The following is a 25,087-nucleotide window of genomic DNA, read 5'->3' as shown; positions in this document are numbered from 1 at the left end:
CACCCTTCCCCCCCCCCCAGCCCTGCTCTGCTTCTGTACTTTCCACCTTAAGGCTCCACAATTAGCACAGACCCGCAAACTAGACAACTAGAATGTCCTCAGTTCCTCCCTCCTACACCAGTTGCTCACCACGCCCCTAACTGCTGACTCTGGCCTGGCTCCCTGCCCACTGTCGCGCTCCAAGCCCCCCCGGACCTCTCACCTGTGGCCTCTCCTACCTGCCTTCACTGCTCACCAGCTGCCCTAGTCCTTCCCACACAGAAGTGATCTTCTAGGAAGAAAACACAAAACCAAGAAAAAAACAAGCCAAAACGCACCGTGTTACTTGGGCTCCACACCTCCTGCCTTCCAACTTCCACATGGTCCCCCGAGGCTTTGCCTCCACGGGTGTCTGTCAGACACCAGCTCCCCCCAGCTCCTGCCTCTCCTCGCAGTGCCCTGCAGGAAGCACGGGAACCAGCGGGGCTCTGCGCTCCCGCCTGGAGGAAGCTTCCGCGAGAATCATGAGGTACATAACTGCTGTCCCATCACCACACAAACCAGCAACAACTGCAGTTTGTGTGTCATGGATGCACGGGCAGGGAGAAAGGTCTGGAGACACACTCCAGCTTTCCGACGAGAGGAGAGGTGCTAATGGATTCCTTACACAGGCTGGCATTACTTTACTAATCACCATGGTCACATATTCCTTAACCTAAAAATCAACAAAAAAGTCTAAACTCTAGACTGTCTCTGGTCAGACGCTCCTAAGCTCCATGATTTCCAGCTGATTTTTCACCCCTTCCCCAGCAAACCTTTCACCCCTTTCCCAGTATGCCTTTCACCCCTTCCCAGCAGGCCTATCATTCTTTCCCGGTATGCCTTTCACCCCTTTCCCAGCATGCCTTTTGCCCTTTCCCAGCAGGCCTATCATTCTTTCCCAGTATGCCTTTTGCCCCTTCCCAGCATGCCTTTTCTTCTTTCCCAGTATGCATCTCACCCCTTCCTACGGGCCTATCATTCTTTCCCAGTATGCCTTTCACCCCTTTCCCAGCATGCCTTTTGCTCCTTCCCATCAGGCCTATCATTCTTTCCCAGTATGCCTTTTCCCCTTTCTCCAGCAGGCCTATCCTTCTTTCCCAGCATGCCTTTCACCCTTTCCCAGCAGGTCTTTCATTCTCTCCCATTATGCCTTTCGCCCCTTTCCCAGTATGCCTCTTGCCCCTTCCCAGCATGCTCTTTGCACCTTCCCATCAGACCTATCATTCTTTCCCAGTATGCCATTCCCCCATTTTCCAGCAGGCCTATCCTTCTTTCCCAGTATGCCTTTTGCTGCTTCCCTGCAGACCTTTCCTTCTTTCCTTGCATGCCTCCACTCTCCAGCTCCGCAGGTCACCCCTCTGATAACCCAGCTGCTCCCTCATCTTTTGTTAGGAGGGCCCCTCCCTGCCTTGGCTTTATGTCCACAGGTGATGTCCCTCCACAACTATCAGCAGTATGCAAGGCCCATCCCTCCTTCCCTCCAGCCTCTCTGCCTCACTTTTGACCTGAAGCAGGGCATGTATCTCACCAGGCCCCAGCTCCTTCCACCTGCACTTTGCCCCAGGAGGCGAGTGGGGCTGCGGGCGCTTCCCTGACTTGTCAGGTCTCTATTCCAATGCCACCCCCTGCAATACTTCCCACCTACCTCCATACTTCAGTGTGCACCTTTACTGTCTGACCCTCCTGCTAGAAAGTAGAACTGCATGGAAGCTCTTTCAGGAATTGCTGAATGCAAGAGTGGAAGTGCAGGCTGTGAGGTACAAGGACACGGACATGGCAGTCCTGGGAAATCAAATCCTGGACCCCAGGAAAGAACTCAGAGCTGGACAAAGCAGTCATACTGAGAGCTAAAACCAGTACCATAACAAATGTCCTCAACCATGATGCAGAACACTGTTGCATGTACTGGGCTGAATGGCAGCACCTGAAAGATACATCCATTTGGATGTATCTTGGAAAAAGGGTCTTTGCAGATATAACTAAGGATCTCAAAAGGAGACAACTATGGATTAGGGTGGACCCTAAATCCAAGGACAAGTGTCCTTCTAAGACACAGGGAGAAGGCCATGTAAAGATGGAGGCAAAGACTGGAGTGATCTGTCTATAGGCTGAAGAACGCAAGGAATGCCAGCAACACCAAAAGCTGGAAGGGGCATGGGACAAATTCACCCTCAGAGCCTCAGAAGGAGCCAATCTTGCCCACACCTAGATTTAGGACTTCTGGCCTCCCGAACTGCAAAGAAAATAAATTTCTATTGTTTTAAGCCACTAAGTTTGTGGTCATTGGTTATGGCAGGCTCAGGAAACTAATACACCATGTCAGCTCTGGGGGTCCAGCAAGTGTGCACGGGATGTGGGCAGGGTTTCCTTACTGCACACCACCCAGAGGGAACAGAATGGTGTGTTAAAGGCCTGTAATCCTGGAGGCACACATTGCTCCCATCCTGGCCTCACCCTCAGACACACGCAGGGAAAAAGTTTTGCCTAAAGATATGTCCTGAACTGATGACCCCTCAGCCCTCAAGATGCACATTAAACACAGCAAAATTTCCTCCCATTTCACATCCCCATGCATTCAACGTCCAGCCATGTAGTCCTTTTCACCTCCTGACTTCTGAAGTCACAAGAGTTTTTGATGGAAGGGCTATCCGACAATCCATTTTTACAACCAAGCGCCCAGTGGGGGCAATCTGATGTGGTTGAGTGAAGTCATTAAGCAGGCTCTGGCTTGATTTAGAGATGGCATTTTAAACTCTGCTCTAATTGTCTTTAACGTCACAGGCCACTCACTCTAGAGCAGCAATTTACCTGCCAGGTTCGAACTTGGACTCGGTTTGGTTCCACCGTATAAACGTTTTCTTCGTGCATGGCTAACACTGGAGACTCACACAGGAAGGTACCTAAAATTAAAGATAAAGGTCAGGACAGCAGCAGCTAGTCTCATCATAGCTCCTTAGAGTTTAAGAAGCATTCTCACACTAAAACTAGAACGTTTTGTAGGGCAACTATTGATGAGAAAGACTGAAACCTAGCAGAAAAGATCTTCTACAACTAAGGATCTAAAGAAGGAACCACGGTGAGAAGGGTAGAAGGGGTGGAGCTGCGGTATAGTCAAGAAGTGTTCTCATGTGTGTTCCCTAATTTTCCTTGGCACCCACAATAGCCTTGTGAAAGGTGTGTTTTCTTTGTCTTGCAGATGAGGAAAGTGAGGCTCTGAGACACAGGGACCTGCCAGGGCCACAGCTGCCAGTGATGGCCAGGTGTGGGGACTTGGTGCTGGGCACCCTGCCCTCACCAGTCACTGATGGTCTCTCCTCTTTTCTCCCATCTAGCAGTGGTGCTTCCAGTAGCACAGCATCTATGACAGCATGATTGTTCAAGCATCTGCTTATCTTATGTGGAACTTTGGAGACCACAAGCTCTAGTCTCTGGCTCTAGACAGGTTCTTATCCAGTTAGGAAGATGATGACACACACAAAACAGACAATAGCTCAGCACCTGTTGTGCTATCCTCTTGGGAGGATAAGTTCACCCTTGCCCCTCAAGGGGTCTATGGTAGAAGAGAGGTGAAGACGTGAATTATCAGCACGATACAGGGCAGGGTGGGAAAAGTGTTCTTTTCTAAAAAAGTGTTAGAGGAGGAAAAAAAAGTGAGGGAATAATATGAGGGATAGAGTTGATAACCTGTGAAAAAACATCCCCATGGAGGTGTGAGGTATTCAAACAAGCACGTGGAGGGCATCACCCTGGGAACAGTGCAATGACAAATCCCCCTGTGAGGTAGGAGGGCCTAGGTCAGGATGGGTGAAGGTAAGAACTGTGCAGAAGGAGATCTTGCCGAGGAGCAGGTCCTGATGGTCACTGTGCTTGGTGGGAAGATGTCCCCAAAGAGATTACGTCTTAATCCCTGAAACCCATGAATATTAGCTTATATGGCCAAAGATGTTAAGGTCTTGAGATGGGGAGATTATCTTGGATTATGCAAATGGGCCCCAAATGAAATCACAAGTGTCCCTATAAGAGGGAGGGAGATTTTTAGACAGGAACAATGTGACAGTGGAGGCAGAGACTGGAATGATGTGACCCCAAGCCAAGGATTGCTGGCAGCCACCGAAAGCTGTAAGAAGCAAGGAGCAGAGTCTTCCCTAGAGCCTCTGGGGCTCTGCCAACACCTTCATTTTGGCCAGTGAAACTAATTTTGGACATCTGACCTCAAGAACTGTGAGAGAATAACTCCTAAACAGCCACTCGTTTTGTGGTCCTTGTAACAGCAGCCCCGTAACTCATAGAGACATGTGCTAAAGAGCAGAAGATAAAGTGAAAGAGAGTCGGAGCGATGGATGGGACAGGTGGAACAGCTCTGAAGATCCACCCTGAAATTTTCAGACAGAGGTTGGCCTTGGTCGAGACCCCACGGGCTCACTGCTGTGCATGCTCTGGGAAGTTCAGAAGTCAGGTGTGTAGCACCCCTTTCACCAGAAAGCACTGTGGTTCTTCATACTCATGCCAACTTATTTCTGAGCTGTTTCATCACCCTGGAGCCTAGGACTTAACTACCTCAACTGGCTTCTATAGGGAGGCTCTGGAAACGCAGGCCCAGGCATGAGAACTGACATGAGGGTCTCCCCATGGCCCTGGGCCTGCCCTTTGCCCACCCCACAGGCACCAGCACCCACTCCCATTAGATGTGAGTCCCCTTCGTGGGGCTGAAAAGACTCCTACCTGCACTTCGCAATGTGGCTCCAGAAGGCTCAAAGATCACCACCTGTTTTCCATTCCAGACGGCAACAGCATCCTACAAAGAGAACCACAGAAATTAAAAAGCAACCGGCCGTCTGGGTCTCGTTGTCCCGAATGACCCTAACAACTGACCAGGTTTTCTGTCTACATCGACGATCCCACCCAAGCCCATGGTCACCCTGGCAGTGACCTTGGTGGCGAACACTCCGCTGATGTACATGTCTGTACGCAGGCTGTGCGTCACCCCCGTGGACAGGAAGGACACACTGAGTAGGCTTGGGGAGACCTGCACCGCGGCCACCTGCTGGTGGAAGTGGGACGACATGGCCTGCTCGCGGAGGATGAGCACGGAGCTGATGCTGTTCACTGCCAGGAGGCTCTTCCTGGAGCCCCACTTCATTCCCACGTTGAGAGACAGAAAGGAGAGGTGCAGTCAGGGCAACGTTATAAGTACGAGGATTCATAAACAATTTCCAAGCACTATTTCTTCTTCTTGTTTAAAAACATGATTTTAAAAATGTATAAGTATAAAATGTATAATTTGTAGAAAAACTTTAAAATAACAACACTCAGAGTTTAGATCCAGTGGGTAAACTTGTGTGGCTGTTCTCGCTCATGTCTGTCCTGACTGGTTGAGCATCTTCTAGAGTTTACTGACATGAACTTAGGGGCGTCTATGTTTTATAAATGGAAAGCAAATTTACACACTGTAGTGAACTATCCAGACTTCCTCTAGTGATGTCAAGTACCACTTTCATAATTTCATATTAAACTTCCAAATCCATTTCTGGATTTCCAACTTTACTCCACTGATATATTTATCCATTCCTGAGTAAGCATGCCATGTTAATTGCTATACCTTTCAGATATATTCTGGTACAGGATACAGAAATGGTCTGATTTTTTTCAAATTTTTTCTTGGCCATTTGCTCTACCAAATGAGTTTAGAATTATTGTGTTGAATTCCCCCAGGGGAAAAAAAAAACTCCTTATTTTCGCTGGAAACATGTAATTTGTAGATTTATTTGGAAAGAAATAATTATAAGATTGAGGCTTCTCTTTGAGGAACATGGTCTGTTGAGTCAATTTTTGTTTTACGTCTTTCAAGAAAGTTAGTGTGGCTCTTCCTATTATTTAAAATGGGCATTTCTTTCATTACCACTGAGGTTACATGTTTTCCATGGATTCTACTAACCACCCTTAGGTAAATTATCTGCACTCTCCTTCATCACTTATCCATTTACATTCTTTTCTTTTTGGCTGCACAGTGCAGCATGCAGGCTTAGTTCCCCAGCCAGGGATCGAACCCGGGCTCCCACAGTGAAAGCACCGAGTCCTGACCAATGGACCGCCAGGGAATTCCCTCCATTGGCATTCTTAATATTTTTCTTATAAATGTGAGTATTTTCCACGTCCTTTATTCTAAGTTATCACTAAAGGTAAGGTGAGCCATCAGTTTAAAACAGCACCTTTCTTCTCCCACAAAAAAACAAAAATACTTTCAATGTACACATCAACTGGGATTGGTATTCAAATGAAGAAAAAAATTATGCATTAAAAATTGGGAAAATTTGGTGTTTTAGAGATTAACCCTTTAAAGTGAATCTTTACCCAGCTCAGTTTTCCTTTCATCCCAGCCTTCCTGTTCACATTGCCCAGTGTGACATGTTCTTATGGACTCAACCTTGTCCCTCTGCTTTTGCAACTTCTTTTATTACTTAAAATCTAAGAAAGTTACACTTTCTCTACAGATCTGATTATATTCTGTGTTTTTAGCCAGTTATTCTGACCCAACTTTTAATTTGTTTTTCATTTTTTAACAGGTGGACCATTTTTAAAGTCTTTATTGAATTTGTTACAATATTGCTTCTGTTTTATGTTTTGGTTTTTTGGCTGCAAGGCATGTGGGATCTCAGCTCCCCAACCAGGGATCAAACCCACACCCCCTCCATTGGAAGGTGAAGTCTTAACCACTGGACCGCCAGGGAAGTCCCTGACCTAACTTTTAAAAATATTTAACTCGTTAATTCATCCAGAAACTATGTTTATTTATGACCTGAGATGAGGATCTAAAAGTAATTCCCAAAATTGCTCTAAGGTATCCCTAAACTGTTTACCATGTAAGTTTTCATTTCCTGATTAGTATAGATTAAGTAAACTTTATCTTAAAAAATTCAGGGACTTCCCTGGCGGTCCAGTGGTTAAGATGTCGCACTTCCACTATAAGGGGCGTGGGTTCGATCCCTGATCGGGGAACTAAGTAAGATCCTGCGTGCCATTTGGTGCAGCCAAAAATTAAAAAAAAAAAAAAAAAAAATTCACACAGAGCAGATCTGAGAGGCAAGTTCCAGAAAGGCAAGTGAGGAGCCCCGAGGACATAGTAGGCATAACTGGTGAAAATTATGAAAACACAGCCATGTTCTTCTCTGGGAATTGGGCACAGAGTAAATAAAGAAAGACTTATTGAAGAAAGTCTACTAAGTCTGGTAGGAAGAGCAGAGTCTGTGGCAGGTGAGCTTGGCAGGCAGGTTTGGCCAAGAAACCGGGGCTCCCTCTCCTCCGGCATTTTCCTGGGAGGGGCGGCTGCCAGCATCTCTCACTCCCCCAGCTCCGGCACAGAGGCCAGGTCCAGGTGGCTCGGACGGAGGCTCTGCATCAGGAGCGGGAGCCAGACCACATTGGGCCCCCAGGCCCTTGCCCCAGCTTGCTCCTCTCTGGGAGAGGCCATCCGGGACCAGAGGCTCCTGTGTCCAGCTCCCAGCTCCCAAAGCAGGGTGTCACCCCAGAAAGCCAGCTACTCTCCCCACTACCAGGCTGTGGAGCAGTGACTCAGAAATCTTTTCCTGAGGGGAAAGGCAGTCCACAAGAACAGCAAGCTCCCCAACAGAATGACTTTGTTTGAAACAGAATAGGGGCAATTTCAAGCCTCAGGATGACCAGAAAACAGTGGAGTTTTGGAGCATTAAGAGGAAACTGGAGCGGGAATTCCCTGGCGGTCCGGCGGTTAGGACTTGGCGCTTCCACTGCTGGGGTAAAGATTCAATCCCTGGTCGGGGAGCTAAGATTCTGCAAGTCGTGCGGCACAGCCAAATAAATAAATAAATAAGACAAATAGATGATAGGGATAAATGGACGGGTAGCTAGATTTTAAAAGATAAATATAGATTACTACAGATCCACAATCCCTTATCTGTAGTTCTGAAACCCAAAAGGCCTTTAAAAATATTTTACTGTTGTTATTTTTTATCTTAATTTGAATAACTGACGAAAATAGGTTCAGAGCAATTACTGCCTCCACTTCTGCAGAAAATGAGTGCACCCAGTGCCCCGTCGAGGCATACCTTTATCTGTGTGATGTTTCCTTCGAGCTCAGTGGGGATCTGAAGGGTCCACCTGTCTTTGCCCTCCACCCCTTGGCTGCTCTGGGGGCCTGGCACTTTTCTCCACATGGCTACACGCCCTTTATCGGTACCTGCTGCCAGAAGACCTGTAGGTAAAAAGAAAGTTCACATTAAGTTGAAAAGGGATAAAAACAGCAGCAAGCTCCCTTCTCTGACCACCCTCTCTAAAATACCAGCCTGTCGGCCCTCCGTCCAGGAACTGCCCAGCCTCTTACCTGGCCGTGTCTTCCTTAGCAGGAGTTCACTACTCGCAGTGACACAGTGTGTACATGTGTGGACGGGGGATTGGGGCAGTGGTGCTGCTTGCTCTCTGGTTTCTCCCATGAGAGAGGAGCTTGCCTGCCTGTGTTCAGGGCTGCTTTCCCAATGCCAGACAGCACGTAGCACTCAGTGGGCACGAAAGTGCTGCTCTGGTGCATTTCCTATTCTTTCTGTCATATTTGTGTGTGCGTGTGTGTACACATACGCACATCCGTGTACACATATATATTTAATGTTTCTCACACTGACTTTTTCTTGAGGTTTCAGGAGGAACAGACACCAATTCACGCAGCCAGGCTGGTCACATTCCTGACCAAACTCCTTGACCACTACATGGGACAACACAGCTTTCCTGCCTCTTTTTTGCTCTTGGCTGACTGTACTCGAGTGACTGACATAGTTGTAACTGAGGTATGGTTCTTAGAACAGCCCTGAGTTCCACATCATCACAGCACAGCACAGAGCAAAGCCTGAGGTGGGCTCTCCCTCTGACGCTGGGAAGTCTCACCTTTGACTCTACAGTAAGAAACACAGTTCATATTCTCTCCTTTTTCAAAACCAAACTTCTCCTCTGGACTCAGTACGTAATTCTCTCCTCGTTCTAAATCCCAGAATCTACAAGGCAAGGAGGAAAGTCCCACGGCGGGGACTGTGTTAGTGGGCTTCCCTCAGCTGTGAGGGTCTTGTTCAACTTGCAGAGTAAACTTTAAAAATCAGGAAAAAGACATGGCCCTTTGGACTCTGAGGAGAAAAGCATGTCGTTGTTACGTTATCTATGTTACGTCTTGTTCATAACAAAGGGAGCAGTTGTTAATAAAAGAGGGTTCCTGTGTGGCACTGGGTCACAATGAGAACAAAGGAACTCCAAGCACCCAACCAGGGAGAACCCTTGAATGTCACATGAGCTAAAGCAGCCGGACCCAAGAGAACACAACACGGGATTCCATCTACCCGGGGATCAAAAAGGCAGGCAGATGTCAGGACAGCGTGACCCCTGCGGGGGCGGGCAGAATGCCTAGGGTCTCTGATATGTTCTGTTCTTCCATCTCAGGGCTGGTTACGTGGATGTGCCCAATTAGTAACACTTCATCATAATTTGTGCATTTTTCTATATGTATGTTACACTCCAACATAAAGTGTACTCAAGAGACTGTATGGGACAGAATTTTCAACCCCAGCGCTCTCTGCAGAGTCGGGATCTCACCTGAGGACCGCCTCCCCAGTGGCGGTCACAAGAAGGCTGCCGTTGATCAGGGCGACGTTTGCCTGGCGACCCATATTTCCACTCAGCTTTACCTGCACAACAACAACCTGAAAGGAGCACGTCGCCCTTGTCGAGACCAGGCCCTTGTTCAGCAGCTGGACTCTCTGGCAGTGACTCCCCGCAGACTCACCAAGTGGAGGAAGTGAGGGTGGCTGTGGACACTTGGAAGGGCAGCCCCAGCCTTTCAGGCCAAAGCAGCAACCACTGCACACTACGTAGTTAATGACAGGGGTGCCCCGCGTTGGGTGAGGCAGCTTGTCACAGCCTGTGTGCAGAGCAAACCTGCCAGCAAGGGGCTGAGGGGGGATTTGAACCCAGGTTCACAGGACTCAGTGACCACATTTCAACTGCTGTGTAGACAGAGGTGCACAAAGGACCCCTGAACACCGACTTTTCTGCATCGACCAGAGCATCTTAGGGAAGGTTCGGAGTCCTCTGAGAACCATTGAATCCTTGGGTGTAAACCAACAAAGTGGCAGGAGAGCGGCATGCAGGCCTCAGGGAGCTGCATGCGCTGCCTGACCAACACCCAATGCCCCAGGCTTCCTGGCGTCCTCCTGCGAGTGAGTGCCCCGGCCTGGGGCGAGGCACCCATGCGGATGGCAGGGCATCCAGAGTTGTGATTGTCACACACCCCTCGGATAAAGCAATGCATATGTGTGGGCCAGCGGTAGTGTCACAGAGGGAACACTGGTGACAACCCTCAAGGTCTGCACATAGCCAGGCGTCCCCGCCACAGCCCCCTACCTCCTGTGGCTCTGGGAGGCCCCATCCCCTGGTGTCTCCCCAACCTGTGACCACAATGGTACACAATAAATAAGGTGCTAAAGCTCTGGCCCTGAAACACAGACTCCTCAACCAAAACGAAGGGGTGTATGAGGTGGGCAAGGGAGGCTGGAGACCCCCTGGGGCACCCCCCCATCACCTCCTCACCTTCATCACCTCCTCGGCTGCGCCCTCGGGCATCACCGTGAACAGACACAGCAGCAGGCTCTCGGTGACTGCCACCAGCACCTCTCTCTTCTCCAGGTAGAACAGCGTCTGAATGGAGCTGTCCGTGGATGCCACCCAGGTCGTCCTGCCCTTCTTATCCACATAGTGCACGGTCCCTGCGGGAAAGCAATGTGTCCATGGAGGCTGGACACTCCCCGAAAGCCATTCTACCTACTTAGGGACACTTTCAACGTAAACATCTTCATCATAACCATTTACAAATAAGCCATTTTAAAAACACTGTCACGTGACCCCTGCCATCTCTGGGTCAGTCCAGCCAGGACCCCTGTGTCTGCCATCCTCCCTCCACCACTGTCCAGCGCTCACACTGACCACCCTCCTGATGCACAGCCTCCATGCTCTGGTCATCTCAGTCCCCTAGGTACACGTCCATCACCCGTCTGCCGGGGCCTTAACTATGACCCTCCCCGGAGCCTCGGCCTGCACCCTCCATCCCGGGTACCGGGTATCGCTGGCTGGCGTCTGGCCTGCACCCTCTTGCCTTCCCCAGGCTCTTGCCTCGGCCCCAGGGCCCCTCCCAGCCTGGATACCCTCCTCTTGCCCCCGAGCTGTCTCCTGGTTCTGCTTTCAGGCTTCTGAGCACGGTGGCAGCACCTCCTGTGAGTTCTTGGGATTGGGTTCATTCTGCGGCTCTCGGGAGCCTCCTCACCCTCCATGCCGCCTCCCATCTCACTCCCAGTGGACAACTTGAGTTCTTATTAAGCTTAAAGGTTCAAGGTTGTCTGGAGGCTAATCATAACAGTAACTAGTATTTACTGAGCACAGATGTGTGAGGGCTCCGTGTGCAGAGGCTCTGGAGGCAGGTACTATCCTGATCCCCACTGTACATGTTTGGAAGCTAAGGCACAAAGACACGGGATCATCTGCCCCACTTGCACGGCTGCTGGGTGGGGTCAGCACTGACACCCCCTGCAGAGCCAGGCCTCCAGTTGCCACATCTCCTTCCTCCCTCAGGGCCCCCGCCGCCCCCACAGTGCCCACGTTGGGTCCCTCCAACTCCCCTCCTGAAATGCCAAGTCTCTCTACTTTTAAACTGACAAATGCCCCAGCCCCTCCCAGCTGTCACCTGTCACGGTTAAGCTGCCTGGCCACACACGTCCTCGAACCCCATCACCCCAGGAAGGGCCCCTTTCCCATGGGAGAAGGCACTCATGAACGTCTCGTGAGTGTACGAGACCCTCTATCTCTCTGAACCTCACACTGCATCTATTGGATGCCGCCTGCCTCCTAGCACACCGCGGGGGAGCCGTGTTAAATCAGCACGTATGGCCCAGCCCTGCCAGGGCTGCTGGTCCAGCGTGCCCTGGTCACACCCACCCCAGAGCTGAGCCCCGCTGCTGGCTTGGAGACCACGCTGGGTGCCCCTGGCATCAATTCATCTTGGGCTGCACATCCTGGACAGCTTCCTCCTGAAAAACCTTCAAACGCAAATAAAGCTCAATTTGTTTCTATCAGGTCAAGGTGAAGCCACCCTTTGGATCCTGGATAAACACCTGCACAAGCTGGCTACGGCATCCATCTGGGAGTGGTGCACAGCCTGCAATTTTATGCAGAAACGCCATCCATTCGCTTATAATCTCCCAGACACTCCGAAACACTGCAGTGTCCCCAGACCCCAACCTGAGCGTCTTACCATCGGTCAAGCTGACAAAGAATGAGAGTCCCTCTTGAGGTCCCATTTTCAGGAAACTTCCAAAGCCACTCTTCCTCCAGTTAAACTTGTCCAGGGCTTTCTCATCACCACTCACAGCTGCCTTCGCCAACTGAACGAGGTCCCTAAGAGCAAATGTGACAGAGATTCCTCGTTGCTCCCTGGACGAAGGTGGTATAACCACAGAGGAGACCCTTCCAGTGTCAGGAGGAGCCACATCCCCGGCCCCGCCAGCCACCACCCAAGCTCTACTTACTCGCTGGGAGGGGGGAGCCGGAAGATGCAGTGAGTGAGGTGTTTTCCATACTCGTGTTTCAGCAGCGGTGCCCCTTGTACTCGACCCCTTTGGTCCAACTTCCATAAGAGCAGGACACCAAGCTGGAAAACCCAAGGTCACATTCTTAGCAAGTGACTGGTGGAGGGTGAGAGTGATACTGTGCAACAGAGCATGGGCTTACTCCTTTTTTTCTTTTAAAATTATACTACTACTATATGTGCACCATGAAAAACTCAAAACAATTTTAGTGTTCAATGAAGGAACCAGAAACTCCTCTCTGTGCCCCGTCCCATCTTCACTCCCTGGAGATAACATGTGTCACATGTTCAGTTTTTAAAACAAATCTTTAATTTTGGGATAGATTCAGATTTAAGGAAAAGTGGCAAAGATAGTTCAGAGAAGTCCCATACCTCACACCTAGCTTCTCCTATTACTGACCCTACATTACTGTGGCACATGATACTAACTAAAGTTGGTACTTCACCTCTCCTCAGTTCTTCCTGCCCTGGCACCCTGTCCAGGCCCCACAGACATCTGGTCGCCATGTCTCCTTGGGCCCCCCTGGGCTGGGACGGTGGCTCAGACACCCCTGTTCTGGACGCCTGGACAGCGTTGAGGAGGACCGATCAGGGGTTTTGTAGAATGTCCCTCCGGCAGGATTTGCCTGATGTTTTTCTCATTGTTGTTGGGGTGATGGGTTTGAGAGGAAGACCAGAGGTCAAGTGCTGCTGTCGACACGTCGGATCAGGGGTCCCTGCCCTCGGCGTGACCTGTCTGCTGAGGTCATGTCGTGACCTCCCTCACTGGGGAGTTTCTTCTTCCTTCCATCCTGTCCTGCCTGGAAGGAAGTCGCTGTGTGCAGCCCACACGTAGGAAGGGGAGTTATGCCTCACTTCCTAGATCATCTGGAGAGAAATGCCTCTTGTCCACCATTTACTGATTTATTAAATCATAGATTTACATCAATATGGACACACGGATGGACCCATGAATATTTATTTTCTACTCTGGGTTATGACCCAATATTCCCTTGTTTGTTTAGATACTCAAATTGTTCCAGCTCCGCCATCGGGAGCTCTTTCCTCCAGCTCTGTTGTCCCTTCGATGCGTCCATCGCTGTGGGTTTGTAAGCACCTCCTCACATCCTGGCCTACAGATCCTCCGGGCTTGCCGTCCTGCCCCAGCCCGAGGATCAGCCATTTCTCCAAGGAGCCCTGGTTCCTTTTATTGGAAGAAACCAAGATCTGGGTGCCAGGTGTACTATATGTTCAACATCAAAGTCATCAAAATCTCAAGTTAATGGCTCAGACAACTGCTAGAAAAGTTCAAGTTGCGGGGAAGACGACTTGGTCCAGGAGCAATTTTCCAGGAGGGCTTCTGGCTGGGACAAGCTAAGCTTTGCCAAATGGCAGTGTTTCCCTCGAACCCTGAGGCCGCTTTGCTGCGCTGCCCAAGCAGTCCTCAAGGTCTGTTTCTTGCTCAGGGTCAGTGGGTGTTTTAGCAGACAGTGAGGTCATCTTCCCACCCTTCTTTCAAGCCGCTTTCATTCCAATACCCCCAATGCTGGGTAACATTGCTTTACTGTATATAAGAATATGATTTTCAAATAATGTGGGCCTTGGGACGTTCCTGGAAGCCCAGTGGTTAAGACTCCACGCTTCCACTGCAGGGGACGCGGGTTCGATCCCTGGTCAGGGAACTAAGATCCTGCATGCTGTGTGGCACGGCCAAAAAAAAAAAATGTGGGCCTTAAAAAGCAACTTGTATAGTGGACCTCTAAGAAAAGTATATAAGATCAGAAATAGTATGTAACATGAGTATATATAGAATTCAAATCCTATATTATTATACAGATTCTTCTTGACTTTGCCAGCTTTATAAAGGTAAGAATAAAAACATTGCGGGGGCTTCCCTGGTGGCGCAGTGGTTGAGAGTCTGCCTGCAGATGCAGGGGACACAGGTTTGTGCCCCGGTCCGGGAAGATCCCACATGCCGCGGAGCGGCTGGGCCCGTGAGCCATGGCTGCTGAGCCTGCGCGTCCAGAGCCTGTGCTCCGCAACAGGAGAGGCCACAACAGTGAGAGGCCCGTGTACCACAAACAAAACAAAACAAAACAAAACAAAAAAAACATTGGGGCTTCCCTGGTGGCGCAGTGGTTGAGAATCCGCCTGCCAATGCAGGGGACACGGGTTTGAACCCTGGTCTGGGAAGATCCCACATGCTGCGGAGCAACTAAGCGCGTGCGCCACAACTACTGAGCCTGTGTGCCACAACTACTGAGCCCGCATGCCACAACTACTGAAGCCTGTGCGCCTAGAGCCCGTGCCCCACAACGAGAGAAGCCACCACAGTGAGAAGCCCGCGCACTGCAATGAAGAGTAGCCCTGCTCGCCGCAACTAGAGAAAGCCTGCACGCAGCAACAAAGAGACCCAACACAGCCAAAAATAAATACATAAAATAAATTTATAAAAAAAAGAATAAAAACATTATTTTTTTGTGTGTTTACAAATTACTCTTAAAATGACATTAAAAAAATAATACTTGCACAGTGAAACACACGTAAGGGCAGAAATGGGAAGGCTTCCGTCCCTGTCACCTAGCCTCCTCCCTAGAGGGGCCAGCAGTTGGGCCCTGCTGTGTGTTTTAGGAACACACGGCCTCTGTGGAGATGGCCTTCTGCTCTGCCCTGCAAGTGCAATCGTCCAGCACTTAATTTTTCTTTTTTTTTCTTTTTGGCCCGGCTGCGCAGCTTGCGGGACCTTAGCTCTCCAAACAGGGATTGAACACAGGACCCTGCAGTGAAAGTGCCGAGTCCTAACCACTGGACTGCCAGGGAACTCCTATCCAGCACTTAATTTTTAACACAGTAAATGACTCTGTTTTATTAGTATACACGAGCTTCCAGGTGACAGCTCATTGGGCACCTGAACACAAACACGAGCACTCGGCCTGTCCAGATCCCCCGACTGTTGAGCTGGGGAAGAATTTAAAGGATGGAAATGTCCGGAGCCCCTGGAGCAGTGGTTTCTGCTCAGATGACTGCAGACCCTTGTTCTGATACAAGGACAGACAGACAGACACAGACACACAGACACAGACACACACACACACACGAGGAGGGGAAGCCACAGGAGGTCACCTCAGGTCTCCTGTAACCAGATAGACACGCAGACACCAAGTAGAAGATGGCAAAGCAGATGCCTCTTCGGGGCCTCCTGCTCATTGCCCCTCAATTCTAAGGGGTTTTTGCACCTCTTACTACTCCTGAGGGGGGATCCTTTGTGTTCAGAGTGGTCTCTTTACTCGCTGCCATTCCTTCCAGGTCACTTCATTCAAATAACTTTATCCAGTAAGACTTGAAGGAAAAGTGAGAGCATCTCACCCTCAAGTGGGAAACCAGTCCCGTGCAGAGCAGGAGGTGAAGGTACTAAGGGACTAGTGTGAAGTTAGGGCTCCAGATATGACTGTCGGGACACATTGTCACTTCACAGCTGGCTCACTAATGGTTTATCTCAGAGATCAGGAAGCGACTTGCCCTTTCCTGTGTGTAGGTGCACTTGCTCCTCGCCCTCAGCTCTTGTCCAGCAGGAGAGTGCGAGGGAGATGAGCCCTGGACATGCATTGTCCTCCCCGCTTCTTCACCGACCAAGTGTTCACCTGGTGTCCTCTTCCAGGGATCTCCCCACTGCCCCAGGCCCAAGGGTGGCTGCACAGGGGGCACCTGGCCCGAGCTGGACTTGGGACCGAGGAGGAAGGGCAGGTCATCTCTGGGGTGAAACTGGAGCAGGTGGATTCCTTTGTTTCCAGCAGCCTCCTGGACGGATGGCACAGGAGAGAGTCGGCTGTGCAGGAAGGGGCCCTGAGAGGCGGATGCTGGCAGCAGACACCTCATTCGTGGTTCTGGATGTCGGAAGCCAGCTCTGCTCCTGTCCCTGGAGACTGTGGGACACTCTGAGGGCTGCAGATTACGTGTGTCTTCCTGCTTCAGCAGGTTTGGTGGGTCTCACGGTAATCAAACTGGGTCTCTGGTGGGAGAGTGGAAAAGACCCTGGGCCAAGCCTGCGAGCAGGTGTCTCAGAGGTCAATGCTCTGAGTGTGTCTGTTCATTTGTTATTACTTCTCTGCCTGCCTGAGTCCAGTATGAAATTAGGACCAGCACAGTTGTAGATTTTCTTAGAGAAGTGCTAGGTATTTCTGTTCTTAAATCCTGACTCCAAGACTTGGTCAGCACCAACCTGGGCTTTGTTTCATGCCTGAGTCATCTACTCTGTTAGTTGCTTCTTAATAAAGCCAAGATGAGAATGATGGCATTCAATGACCCTGAATTCTTTTATTCCTCTAGGGGATTTTCTGAGCAAGAAGGTGGGAAAGATCACCAAAGAAGTAGGAATCTGGGGGCAGAGCAATGCCATTAGGTGGGAATAGACTAGAAAAATAGAAGAAAAATCCAGACAAAAGGATAAATAGAATAGTGGATGAGTGATATGAACAGAAAGGAAGTATAAATGGCTCTTCTACGTAATATTCACCCTCAAGAGGAAGAGAAACACAAACTAGAACACGACCGAGATAGCACTTTTCCAGGCAAAATTCTGAGCTTGGATACGACATGCTTGTGGGTTGGTGGGAGCTGGTCAAGCCCCATGGAGGGAGGTGTAGGGACACTCACCAAACCACAAGCGCATGCCCTGGATCCCACCTCCAGGAATTTCTCTAAACTTTCGCACGTGCAAAAGGACAAAAGCATGAGGCCAGCCACTGTGTCACTGTCCAGCAAAGGACTGGAGACCATTTATCCACAGAGGCTGGGGAAGTAAATGATAACACATTGGTGTAATGAAGGGCAGGTTAAAAGAGAGCGAGGAGGTTCGCCGTGCACCACCATGGAAAGACCTGGAAGACGCAGCGTCAGGTGAAAAGCCAGAAACAGCACAGGGTGCACTGGGCACTGCCCTCATGTGAAAAGGACCGAGGAAGATAGGAAAGAGATGACGCCCTCTGTGTGAAGCTCCCAGCCAAGATGTTTAACCTAAAGGCAGTCATGAGGAGACAACCACACAGATCTAAACCGAGGGACATTCTACAAGGTAACTAGTCTGGACCCCTCAAAATGTTGATATAATGAAAGACCAAAAAAAAAAAGAGAGAGAAGAAAGAAAAGACAAGACCATGGACCAGTTCTGATGAAAGGAGACCAAAGAGAAATGACGGCCAAACGCAAAGCGTTGTGCTTGGCTGGCTTCTGGGTGAGGACAAAATCAGCACAGACGTTACTGGGACAGCAGGAAAAGCTGTCACACCGATGGCACAGCAGTGGAAACCAGTTCATGGGCTTCACCCTCCTGAGTGTGACAGCACATGTGGTCACGCTTCTAGGAGATCAATGCCAAAGCATTTACGGATGAAGTATGATGTCTGTGACAAACTCTCAAATATATGGGGAAAAAATACAGATATACAGAGAGAGCAGATGTGTCAAAACATTAACAGCTACTGAATTCATGGGAAGGGTACAAGGGTGTTGTTTGTACTATTCTTTCAACTCCCCTAAAGGTTTGAAATTTTTCAAAATTGGAAGTTGGGGAGAGAATGCATTTTGTGTTCCTGCGTGTACTGAAGGAGCACTGGAGAGACTTGAAGAAGCTGTAGGTGCTGGAGGGCAGGAAAGGGGAGGGAGTGGATGGGGTGGGGCTGGAGAGTCTTTACAGTATATACCTTTTCGTATTTTTTGAACTTTGAAACATGTAAATGTATTACCTTAAACGTGTAAAATAAATAAACACATTATACAAGTTCTGCTGTCATTTTTCAATCAAACAGATCTAGACCAGGTTTCTCAGCCTGTGTACTGTTGACTTCTTGAGCTGGTAATTCTCTGCTGTGGGGTCTGCCCTGAGCATTGGAGGATGTTGAGCAGTATCTCTGGCCTCCACCCACCAGATGCCAGTAGAAAGCACCCCCCCCCCATCCCTGTGACAACAAAAAATCTCCCCAGACACAGCAAAGTGTCCCCTGGGGGCAAACTGACCTGCTTAGGAAGCCCTGGGCCAGATGATCAGGACCAGGGGCTCCTAGGCAATGAAGCGGTGTGCTCAGGGAAGGTGGGGTTTGGGGGTACATGAAGCACCACCCCATCTTTGTAAATGTACTTTCCTAGAAATGTTCATTTAAAAAATTACAAACTTTTGCCACAGAGTGAGATGGTAGAATAAAACATTCAAACCTTCCTCCCAATATAAAACAAAATCTGCCATGACAGCCAACAAAATCAGTTGAACTCAGCAACCGCAAGTTTCTAATAATTTGGTCCCTAAGAGCATGTACAGGGCAATGCAGATCTGAAGTCAATGTCTCAGCGTGTCTGCTCACCCTATCCCCCGATACCAGGCAGTTCCCGTTGGGGCTCCAGTTGAGGATGGTGATGTCAGCGGTTTGCGTCGGGGGGACTGCATGCTGCTCCTTGTCTTGCTTATTAAACACGACCACTTCTCCGGTCTCCCAGCCAATAGCCAGGATCAGCCGCGTCGGGTGCCAGCAGAGGGAGGTGACCCGGAACGACCTCTCGATATGCGTGTCTGGCACACACTCACCCTGTGACACACGAGGTAAATTCTTTATTTTACAGGGAGTGGTTGCTACTCTAAGAATTTCTGCCTTGTCAATGGAATGACATCAGCTAGAGGACATAATGAGCAGTTTGTTAAGGAAATATTCTATTTAATTTTCATAGAAACACCCATCTTGCCTCAGCTGAACTATAAAAGCATAAGGTAAACATTCAACTGACCCCATGGACCAGTTTATCAATAAAACTTTATTTACTTAAAATTTTTTTCTGTTTATTTTTATTTATTTTTTTGGCCACGCCGTGTGGCATGTGGGATCTTAGTTCTCTGACCAGGGATCAAACCTGGGCCCCCTGCAGTGGAAGCTCTGAGTTCTAACCACTGGACCGCCAGGGAGTTCAATAAAACTTTATTTACAAAAAGAAGGAGTGGGCCAGCGGGTGAAGTGTGTTGACCCAAGGCTCTCAAAGTGTAGTGAGGTGACCCTAGAACGTTTTTGGGGTCTGTGATGCCAAAGTCATGTTCAGGATGATATGAAGACATAATCTGCCCTGTTAACTCTCATTCTCTCATGAGTGTACAGTGCAGTTTTCCGGAGCTCTGTGATGTGTGATGATGTCATTGCTGTGACAGCTAATTGAATATGTGCTGGTATATTCTTGTGTTTTCTAGAATTTTCTAAGGCAGTAGGTTTAAGGTATAAATGTGTTTTCAGAGATTAATTCAGTTTGTTCTCAGTACTTCTACTGGGCTCTTCCTAGTAAACTCAGTTACACCTGCTACATCTGTGACCTCATTATCATCCAATAAATCATTATTTTGAAATCCTAATGGTCTCCTTGTGCCAATTAGAAACACAGGAAGTACACTTTATTTTGTAATAGTATATTTTAAATTTTCTAAAATTTAAAGTTTTATCTAGGGAATTCCCTGGTGGTCCAGTGGTTAGGACTTGGCACTTTCACTGCCATGGCCCGGGTTCAATCCCTGGTTGGGGAACTAAGATCCCACAAGCTGCATGGTGCAGAAAGAAAAAATCTAAAATTGCTATTATTTTGGATTTAATAATACTTACTCTAAAGAAAATTTTATGATACATATTGGAGAGTTGTCTGACTCCCAGAAGGGAGGCATCTACTCTGAAATAGTTGGTGACACTGTGCTTGGCACTGGGGCCAAATACTGACCCATACCTGGGATGAGACCAAGATGAGCATACCAGGAGGGTTTGCCCTTTGTGGAGCGTGAGGGGAGGGCTTGCTCAGGGGTTGGGGGGGGACTGGTGAGCTGGAGCCACAGGCTTGTAAGTCATCCACTGATAGATGGTGATGCAACCCCAGGAGGAGGAAACAGAGGGAGAAGAGGCCTGGATGTGCTCTGAGGGGGGCCAACGGCAGGCCTGTCTGGGACAGGGGGAAGGCTGGAGGGCCTGGCGGGGAAGGGGGTAGCCTGGATGAAGGGGGCCGGGTGAGGAAGACCCTCAGGGGTGCTCTCCGGAGGACCCTACAAGAGGGTGGAATGTGTGTGGGGCAGGGACAGCAGGACACATTATGTAGCCATCGCTGATGAGTGTGGCTGCTTGGGTGAAATTTCAGGGGTGACATCGAGACTGCAGAGGGCAGAGGAGGGAGTGGGAAAGGAAATCCATCTTTCTTGGTGAAGTAGGAGGAGCATTTAGAAAGTTTCTGTTATGAATTGAATTGTGCACCCCAAAAAGATGTGTTGAAGTCCTAACCCCTGGTACTTGTGATGTGACTTTATCTGAAAATAGGGTCTTTGCAGATGATCAAGTTAAGACAAGGTCATTAGAGTGGGCCCTAGTCCAGTATGACTGGTGCCCTTATGTAAGGAGGAAAGAGACATGGCCACACAGAGCAGGTGGCTGTGTGAGGATGGAGGGAGAGGCTGGAGTGATACAGGTCCCAGCCGAGGAGCACCAAGGACTGCTGGTTACACTGGAAGCTAATATGAAGCACGGAACAGATCCTCCACTAGAGCCTTCAGAGAGGACAGGGCCCTGCTAACCTGTTGTTGGAGACTTCTGGCCTCCAGAACTATGAGAATAAATTTCTGTTGTTTTAAGTCACCCAATTTGTGGTAATTTGTTATGGCACCTCCAGGAAACAAATAGTTTCGAATGGCCAACGGGAGGCTGGAGGGGGATGGACAGACAACCTTGCTGGTGACCGTGAATTGACTGTGGATTCTGCCTTGAGCGTTCCTAAATATGTCCCCAAAACTAAATAGCAGGGGTAAAAGAGTTATTCACATAATAGGGCTTTAATAATATTGGGAGTTTGGACCTCAGTGAGAAACACACACACACACACACACACACACACACACACACACACACACTAACAAAAGAGAGACAAGAGCCAGAAGCTACTGCAGTCAGAATTGCTGCTTTCTGCACTCACTTGCTCCCGATATATATCCACACTGCCTCCTGAGGCTGTGCTAATGGAAGCGACTGCCAGGAACGGGTGAACGGGGTGCCAACTGATGTGGGAGGGAGACCCAACTGCATTTGGGGCTTCTATGCGGTGGTCAAAGTAAAGGGCCATGACGAAACGCAGGCCTGGTCAGGGCTGAAACCTGGAGGGAAAAGACAACCAAGTCCTGTTGGTCTTGAACAAAACAAAACTACTATATACAGAATTAGGAAAAAGAAGCATCACAGACTTACAAGATATTCGGCAACTTATCAGCACCCCTTAAGACCAATAACAGGCAATTTTATGTGGAAGAGGTCTCTAACAGGAAAAATATACAATTAGAGGCAAGGGATTAGACCTGAACAATGGAAAGGAATAACACATACTGCCATCAAAACAATAAAGAAAAGCCCCGTGGACTAGACTACATGTGTAAACCTTGATCATTTTTATCCCAATCATAGTAAGGACAATTTATATTTCTATAGCTCCCCATTAAGCAACCTTTCCAAACAAACAAACAAACAAACAAAAAAAGCAAACTGCTTCACAAAAGAGAAATGTACAGAAAAACCTAGCACCCAATTTCTGATAGAAAACCAAGGCTGTCCCTGCCTTCCTCTGAGGTGTCAGGAGCAAAAGGATTCATTTGCTAGGCAGTCAAGCAAAGCCAGAGCAACTGGGGAGAAGATGAACTTGATCAGTTACATGAACTTAACATCTTTCTTTCTTTCCTGGAAAAGATGTGCATATTGTCCCTTTGTGGGAGGGGTAGGAAGGTGAATGGAATGACAGTCTGACTACTGCCCATTTTTTCACATCCTACAGTCAGTTTGGGGAAGCTAACTAGAGAAAAGCCTATTTGTGAGTTGGTTTGCTACCATTTAAAACTATTCAACTTCATCCCCATTAGGATGGCTATTATCAGAAAAACAGAAAGTAAAAAGTTTTGGTGAGGATGTGGAGCAACTGGAACCCTTGTGAATTGCTGGTAGGAGTGTAAAATGGTACAGATGCTGTGGAAAACAGCATGGTGGGTCTCTAAATATCAAACATAGAATTACCATATAATTTAGCAATTCCAGTTCTGGATATATACCTAAAAGAATTGAAAGCAGGGATTTGAACAGATATTTAAACACAATATTCATAGCAGCATTATTCATAGTGAAAAGGTGGACACAACCCAAATGTCTATCAACAAATGAATGAATAAACAAAATGTGGTATATTCATACAATGGAGTATTATTTAGCCTTAAAATGGAATGAAATTCTGACGCATGTTACAACATAGATGAACCTAGAAGAACTGAAATAAGCCAGACACAAAAGAACAAATACTGTATGATTCACTTATATAATGTACTTAGAGTCATCAAATTCATAGAGACAGAAAGTAGATTGGTAGTTGACAGGGCCTGCTGCAGGCAGGGATGGGGTATTAGAGTTTATTGTATACAAGGTTTCAGTTTGGGAAGATGAAAAAAATTCTGGAGATGGATGGTGGTGATGACTGCACAACAATGTGAATGTACTTAATGCCGCTGCTAAACTGTATACTTACAAACGGTTAAAATAGTAAATCTTATACTATGTATATTTAACCACAACAAAAAAATTGTGCAAAAAAGTTATCCAGAACCTGCAAAATTCTATCATTAGAGTAGGGAATGGACTATGCCATTTGCTTTTAGCAATACAATAGTTGTATCAGAGGAAGCCATGAAGGCTCAGATTGGGTCTAGAGAAGGAAACCCTGTTCTTCCAGAAGCTAGAAGGCAGGTGGGTAGAAATGAACAGTCACATTTCAAATGTTTATCTTTCTCTTACGAATATATACCCTGATATATACCCACCACAAGCTGAAGAGCAACCCATTCAGGACACCTAGCAGAGTAGCTGGACACTGGCCAGAGGAGCAGGGGGATGTGGGGCTGGAGTCAGGGGAGAGGGCAGGAACTGGGTCCTGCACACATCACTTAGGGGACATGCACACTGGTCAGGGCTCTGTCTTCCTTGAGTAAAGACTTCATGCAAATGTTCACACAGAGCCACTGACAATGAGACACACCAGGTTAAAAACTGGTCAGTCTAATGCAGCAAGGAAACCTTTTAAAGTGAGTTTTAATGTGTTGCATCCAATCAAGGGTCTAAATTCTGGGCTATGGGAAATTCTTATTCATGTTTAACAAGATTACTTTGTAAAAATATGCCTTGGAAAAATGAATAACATATTAATTTTGTTGTAATGATAGAGAAAGAATTATAATAGCACTTGAAAAAGTTAAACCTGATTTTCTCTATCTTTTATTTCAAACATAACTTTGTAATAAGCAAGTATGCTGAAAGATCTTTAAATTACTTTCTTCCTGCCTGGGGCTTTCCCAGAAGCTTTCTCCCTGACACCCCTGCTTTGGGTACTCAAGAAGCCTCTTTTCCACCACTGAGCTCTTGGACTTGATTTCTAGGTTGTCCAGTGCTTCTGCCCAGAGTCCTCATAGAACCCTGTATTTCTCCACTGCTGCATTCAGAGTTTACTGTAAATGTGTGTTTGACTGACCATCCTCCACTTCCTACCAGATTATCTGCCCCACAGGGTGAGGGGCCATCGGAGCATCCCCAGCCCTGGAACAGTTGTAAAACGGGGGTTAGGGCTTCCCTGGTGGCGCAGCGGTTGAGAGTCCACCTGCCGATGCAGGGGACACGGGTTCGTGCCCCGGTCTGGGAAGATCCGACATGCCGCGGAGCGGCTGGGCCCGTGAGCCATGGCCGCTGAGCCTGCGCGTCCGGAGCCTGTGCTCCGCAATGGGAGAGGCCACAACAGTGAGAGGCCCGCGTACCGCAAAAACAAAAACAAACACAAACAAACAAACAAAAAAACCCTCAGGGTCTCTAGAACATAAGGCGATTTGGCAATATATAAATTTGGGGGGAAAGAAAAAAATTTCATTTATTCTCACCGATTTGATCCTCTCACCTACCTCCAGCGATGCAAGGTCTTTACGCCTCCGTTAAACCACCTTCTGGGAAAGAAAATGTTAAGGTCTTTCAACTGAGCGGCTCGTGGTACTAAGGATAACTTCAGTTGCATTACTGCTTGGAGATGCTGCGGGAGGGAACCAGAGGACTTAGAGGCAATGGCGGCAGAGTGGAGAGGTGTGGGGGCAGGCACTAGGGGCCACCCCGAAAAGCCTCACCACCGCCCCCACCACAGCCCCCGGGGCCTCGGCAGTGCAGGGTCATAGCTGGATCCCATGGACAAGAAGGAACGCCATCTCTGGTTTGGACTATGCGTGCGGTTCCCCGGGCCGCAGTACTGACAGCGCAGAAAGGTGGTTTTCTGATTCCCTCCTAGGCCCAGCGTTACCGCGAGCGCCTCCGGCGCCGCCTCCTCGCCACCGGGTCAGCTCCCCCGTGCCTCAAGTAGCCACGCGGCCCTCAGTCAGACCTG

General features: G+C 48.6%; 1 protein-coding gene and 1 non-coding gene across 2 annotated transcripts in view; one reads left to right on the top strand and one right to left on the bottom strand.

Annotated features, from left to right (window-relative positions):
* The window catches only part of IFT140 (intraflagellar transport 140), a 67,052-nt gene extending 45,289 nt beyond the window's left edge, over window positions 1-21,763 (bottom strand). The window contains exons 1-11 of the mRNA XM_007453578.1: window positions 21,617-21,763; window positions 19,000-19,221; window positions 12,609-12,730; window positions 12,335-12,477; window positions 10,621-10,796; window positions 9,628-9,719; window positions 8,932-9,038; window positions 8,103-8,248; window positions 4,952-5,155; window positions 4,744-4,816; window positions 2,830-2,921 (exon numbers count right to left, since the gene is read on the bottom strand). Coding sequence (XP_007453640.1) covers window positions 2,830-2,921; window positions 4,744-4,816; window positions 4,952-5,155; window positions 8,103-8,248; window positions 8,932-9,038; window positions 9,628-9,719; window positions 10,621-10,796; window positions 12,335-12,477; window positions 12,609-12,730; window positions 19,000-19,221; window positions 21,617-21,763 — 1,524 coding nt within the window. The remainder of the gene's footprint in view (window positions 1-2,829; window positions 2,922-4,743; window positions 4,817-4,951; window positions 5,156-8,102; window positions 8,249-8,931; window positions 9,039-9,627; window positions 9,720-10,620; window positions 10,797-12,334; window positions 12,478-12,608; window positions 12,731-18,999; window positions 19,222-21,616) is intronic.
* On the top strand, window positions 20,124-20,195 carry TRNAE-UUC (transfer RNA glutamic acid (anticodon UUC)). The gene has a single exon. It is a non-coding gene; the product is annotated as a tRNA-Glu (tRNA).
* Window positions 21,764-25,087: the final 3,324 nt, after the last annotated feature.

Source organism: Lipotes vexillifer, unplaced genomic scaffold (genome assembly GCF_000442215.2).
Source record: "Lipotes vexillifer unplaced genomic scaffold, Lipotes_vexillifer_v1.1 scaffold914, whole genome shotgun sequence".
In the NCBI taxonomy this organism is placed as follows: domain Eukaryota; kingdom Metazoa; phylum Chordata; class Mammalia; order Artiodactyla; family Lipotidae; genus Lipotes; species Lipotes vexillifer.
This window is presented reverse-complemented; position numbering and strand designations above follow the sequence as displayed.